Source organism: Triticum urartu, chromosome 1 (genome assembly GCF_003073215.2).
Source record: "Triticum urartu cultivar G1812 chromosome 1, Tu2.1, whole genome shotgun sequence".
NCBI lineage: Eukaryota > Viridiplantae > Streptophyta > Magnoliopsida > Poales > Poaceae > Triticum > Triticum urartu.
The window spans coordinates 412,568,226-412,571,022 of NC_053022.1; the positions used below are offsets into that span (position 1 = coordinate 412,568,226).

The following is a 2,797-nucleotide window of genomic DNA, read 5'->3' on the forward strand; positions in this document are numbered from 1 at the left end:
CAGATATATATCTCAACATCTGGGGCAGTTGATCAGCCTAACAATGCCATCTATGACCGGCGTCAGTGGCCTGGGTGGGTGCGAGCATAGGCTGAGCTGTCTTCAGAGACGGAAGGGGAGCACAGGAGGGTGGCATCATTGAAGACCTGATAGTGACGCCCCAACAAACTGGCCACACCCACGGCGATCATGGCCGTGGTGGTATAAGAAAGAACGAAACGTACCACTGCTAGGAAGCGAGCCTCACTTCTTCGTCTGACCACCACTGACCTCCAGCGTAGGCAGCACCGGGAAGCAACCTCTCTGCTCAGGCTAGCATGGGGAAGGTGTGCTGCAGCAGCGAGTCGGAGGAGGAGGCGGGGTTCAGCTTCCTGGGGCTCCTCGTCGCGGCCGTCATCGCCCTGGTGTTCATGCTCCTCTGCACCCCGCCGAAGCGGCGCTCCGTCACCATCTACCCGTGCTGTTGAGGCTGAGGAGTCTCCAAGGATCTCTGGTTGCTGGGAGGAAGGTTATTCGGTTGTTCATGGGAGAGAGCAGGCCAGGCAATGGTCCCTGGTTTTCTTCGGTTCAGAAAATAATTTCTACTACTGAATTGTAGGGCTCGTCGAAACTGTAAGCCATGTTTTATCGGTATATTATTAGGCTGTCCATCTCCATCTGTAGCATGAACTGATACATCTGGGGAAAATAGATATCATCAGACTTGTTATGTTGTTTTCACTTGTCCTGTTCCCTTCCCTCTTTCTCTCCTCTGTTTATTTTTAGTTTTTCTTTCAGATTTTTGATATGATCGTAACAGAAAAGCATAGATGCTTGGTTATCTGTTAGCGCAGCCAGGATGCAATTAAATAACAGAAAAGTTCAGTGATATTTTTTTGGTGATCAAGTGGTTCTGTAATGACTCCAGGAGGGTGCACGTCTTAGTGCAAGTTCCAGTAGGAAAGCACTGATCAGAAACAGGGCTACAAAATAGTTCAATATTAGGCCAAAGATTCTACACTTCTTAGCTGATCTGAAAATTCTACTAGGCGGTCTGAAGAAGACCATCATTCAACTGTTTGATTTCCTATTTATCAGTTACTGTAGATAACTGTCAGTACATGTTAAGCCGCACCAGGAGCACCAGGCCGGTATTGCTTTGCGGTTCATGGTTATCTCTGTTTGCTTATCTAGGCTCTTTCCCCCGGAAGAATCTCAGACTCCAGTACACCTCTGTAAACTCCCCAGTCTCCAGAAGGGCCTCTACACCTGCAGAATGTCACCCCTTTTCTGAATTTTTCTCCTTTCACATAATTTTCCAGGAATGCCTGCACTCTCCAGATTCAGGAATCTTGCTTGCTAGTTTAGCAGGGATCCATGAAGATCTGCTCAGTCTTCAAGATCTCACTGGGTGCAACGATCTCTTCATGAACACCCATTTCACACTTCAGTTCTATCCTCCGAATTCCGGCACTGAAACTCCTTCCTGAAAATTATTCCTCTCAGATAGGCATGGCTTGACGTCACTTTCTACGGGAAGTGGGACGAAAGTGGACCCCAGGATTGTCATTTGCCAATGCCATGAGATAAACTTTTCGATAAAGGGTGGATTTTATTGCCTCAAAATGGAGCATCAAGAGAATACAACCACTCGCCCAGCCTCCAAGACTACTCGGGCAAGTCAAGTCGACCTAAGGCGGTTTAGCGATCCCAACCTCCTCCCGAGTCGCCCCCGTGTGGCTGCCAGGAGGCTCCCAGATCCCGCCGCCCAGCCTCCCCTTCTCCTCCTCCTCCTCCCTCGCTGCCGCCCGAGGGCGCGGCAGGGCGAAGCCTTGCCGTCACCGCCGGCGGCAGGGACTCGGGGCCCTCCCGCTCGTGAGGGGCTGGCGCAGGTCGGCGCCCCCGGACCGGAGCGTGGTGTGTGGCCGGTGGCCACGGCGGGGGGTGGCGGCGATCCAGCGATCCCATACCTCCACGGCAGGCGGCTTCAAGGTCTAGGGCGTCGCGGTCGTCAGGGATGGCGGCGGCGCGACCGGATCGGCGGCGGCACGGCCGGATCTGGGCCTAGGCATGGGCTTGGTCTCCGGGTCGCGGTCGGCACGATGGCGGGTGCGACACGTCGGCAGCTGGGCGGATCTGCGGATTCCATCCTTGTTTGGTCCTTGATAGCGCGGGCAACTGCGGGGGAACCCCTAGATCTCCTTGGGATCGAGCGATGGCAGTGCTTTTGCGTCGTAGTCCCTTCTCAGGGCATCGTTTTGGAGTTTGCTCCGGTTGAAGGGACCAGCGACGCCGACGGCGCACGCCCGGTGGCACAAGTGCCGATGAAAATCGCGTCAACTATGATCACGGCAGACGATGGCGACGTCTTTGATGTCATTCCCTTGTCGAGGCATCGTCGTTGCAGTTTGCATCATCAGGCTCGAGATGCTTCGAGGGAAACCCTAGATCTGGGTCTCCCGGATCGGATGATGATGGCGTTCTCTGTATTGCTTTCCCTGCTGGGGGCATCGTTTTGGAGCAAGTGATGCATGGCTGGAGGTGGCAAGAGGAGGAGCGGTGTTACATCTACCATAAGGCCGACGGCGGATCATGGCGGCTGGCGCTGCGAAGTTTCAGCGATGGGCGCGCGTGGATGGACACGCGCAGGATGGTGGCGTTATCTAACGCCATGGTGGCATGGACGGCAGGCCTGGCAAGGTTGGTGCGTTAGGACCTGCTCTAGAGATGGATCAGTGGTTGGTGGTGGGGGCGGCCTCTGAGAGTGCGCCAGACCAGTGTGTGACCCAATCCCGACATTGTGGCTTGGTTGGGGCAT

At 54.7% G+C, this 2,797-nt stretch overlaps 1 protein-coding gene across 1 annotated transcript; it reads left to right on the forward strand.

Moving 5' to 3' along the window:
* Positions 1-218: 218 nt before the first annotated feature.
* LOC125534880 lies at positions 219-720 on the forward strand. Its single transcript, XM_048697939.1, has one exon. The coding sequence runs from the start codon at positions 318-320 to the stop codon at positions 465-467; it is 150 nt and encodes a 49-aa protein (XP_048553896.1). The 5' UTR covers positions 219-317; the 3' UTR covers positions 468-720.
* Positions 721-2,797: the final 2,077 nt, after the last annotated feature.